This window comes from Carex rostrata, chromosome 11 (assembly GCF_964058835.1).
Source record: "Carex rostrata chromosome 11, lpCarRost1.2, whole genome shotgun sequence".
Classification (NCBI taxonomy): Eukaryota; Viridiplantae; Streptophyta; class Magnoliopsida; order Poales; family Cyperaceae; genus Carex; species Carex rostrata.
Window position 1 is genome coordinate 9905058 of NC_135928.1, and position 2114 is coordinate 9907171.

The 2114-nt window shown below is 40.6% G+C and overlaps 1 protein-coding gene across 1 annotated transcript; it reads right to left on the reverse strand.

The window, feature by feature from the left end:
- Positions 1 to 214: 214 nt before the first annotated feature.
- Positions 215 to 1174, reverse strand: LOC144561409 (uncharacterized). Its single transcript, XM_078310371.1, has 2 exons — positions 1069 to 1174; positions 215 to 822 (listed from the first exon to the last, which is right to left on the reverse strand). Exons 1-2 carry the CDS (start codon positions 1172 to 1174, stop codon positions 215 to 217), a joined length of 714 nt encoding a protein of 237 aa, XP_078166497.1.
- Positions 1175 to 2114: the final 940 nt, after the last annotated feature.

A 2114-nucleotide genomic window follows, 5' to 3' on the forward strand; every position in this document is an offset into this window, starting at 1 on the left:
GTACCAATTCCCAGATTTTATTTTTCCTCCTATCTGATCTGACTTGAAAAACATCTAAAAAAATTGAAGAATCAGAATTAAACTAATACGAAACTAAATATGCAAAAACTGAAACTAAAATAGAAGAAATGACTAAACAGAATAAATTTAAAAGTGCTTGGGTTGCCTCCCAAGAAGCGCTTGTTTTAGGTCTTTAGCTAGACCACCTTGCAAATTAAGCTTCGATCGGAGCGGGGTCAAAGAGAAACTGAACACTCCGCTCATCCATCAAGTGGTCAGCAACGTAATGCTTGAGACGCTGACCATTCACCTTAAAGGTACCACTTTCCGTGCTCCAGATATCAACTGCTCCGAAAGGATACACTTTCTGCACTTGAAATGGGCCGGACCATCTTGACTTGAGTTTACCTGGAAAAATTCTCAATCTAGCATTAAACAAAAGTACAAGGTCTCCCTTTTTGAATTGGCGAGGCGAAATGCATTGGTCATGCAATCGCTTCGTCATTTCCTTGTAAAACCTAGCATTCTCATACGCATGCAACCTCATTTCCTCCAACTCGTGCAAGTCTAGGACACGCTTTTCTCCAGCTGCAAGCAGGTCCATGTTGATCGCTCTTGTGGCCCAGAATGCCTTGTGCTCGATTTCGACAGGAAGGTGACATGGCTTTCCATACACCAGCTTGTAAGGGCTCATGCCAATCGGTGTCTTGAAGGCGGTGCGATAGGTCCAAAGTGCATCATGCAACTTGAAAGCCCAATCCTTCCTTGCCCTAGCCACTGTTTTCTCTAAGATCGACTTGATTTCCCTGTTAGGAATCTCAGCTTGGCCATTAGTTCACTACAGCAAAAAATAGTATCAGCTACCGGTATCAGTGACCGGTGCTAACGCCGGTCGCTGATACTCAATTTTTTTTTTAAAAAAACGAGAAATAGCGCTGGTGACTATACTTTCAGTCGTATTGGGGGTAAAAAATAAAAAAGGCGCCAGAACCCTAGCAGCCCCGCATTTCTTCTCTCGCCTCCCGACCCAAAACCATTCCCGCCTCCGCGCCTCTCCACTCCACTCACCTCTAGACCAAAACCCTTCCAGCCTCTCCGCCTCTCTTCTTCGATCTTCCTCATGCCTCCTTTTTCTCTCGCTCGGCGGCGCGACTTCGACTGATGACGACGCCATTCCCTCTTCTAAGCTCGTTGCAGCAAGACTAGCGAGGGTTTCGTTTGTCAGAGGTTTGAGTGCGAAGCTCAGAGAAATCCTGGGAGGGTTCAAGGATTGAGGCAGCGAATGGTGGAGGAGAACAAATGCTATTTTATCCTTACTTGCGAGAAGCCATCGGAGGAGGTTAGTTTTAGTGAAAATTGGCCGTCTATTAGTCTAATAGCTTTTATGAGTTTAGAATTGTAAGTACCAGTACCGATTTGACCTTCAATCTGAACCCTTCTCATATTCTGTCCGTCTATTTTGTGTGTTCTTGTGCAGTTAAAATTGAATTTGGTTTGATTAATTGACACATAATTGAGCCACAAGTTTACAATTTAGTTTATTGAGGCTCAATTGTAGAATTTAGCTTAATTGGGAGTAAAAAATTTCATACTGGTAAAACATTATTAGAGATCATTTTTGTGCTCAATTACCAAAGACTTTGTAAAAGATAGCCCTTTTAGTTGCTCTAGACATTTTGAATATACTATTTGCCATGTTGTTATAAATTAGATGTTGTGAAAGTTCTAGAAGATGGAGATTTGCAAACTCGTCAACTGTTGGATTATGACAACAGATTGAAGCATTCTTTCACTGCACATCCAAAAGTTGATCCATTCACCACCGGTACCTTTCTAATTTAACAAGAGTTTCTTTAAAGGCACTAATATTTTTAATGCATTGCATTTTAATGCATAAAATTGCCTCTGCAACTACTACACAAATGACCAAATTGTCTGTGTTAATTGTTAACTCATCATGTACATAACACAATAATGACCAAAATGCCCTATGATTGAATTCACCGGGAACATGTCATCTGACTATATTATTCAATGTTTCTTGTTAATTAATTCAATCATCTTAGAGTTGCATATTCAATGTTATTTCTTATTTTGCTTTCAGATTTGTTGAA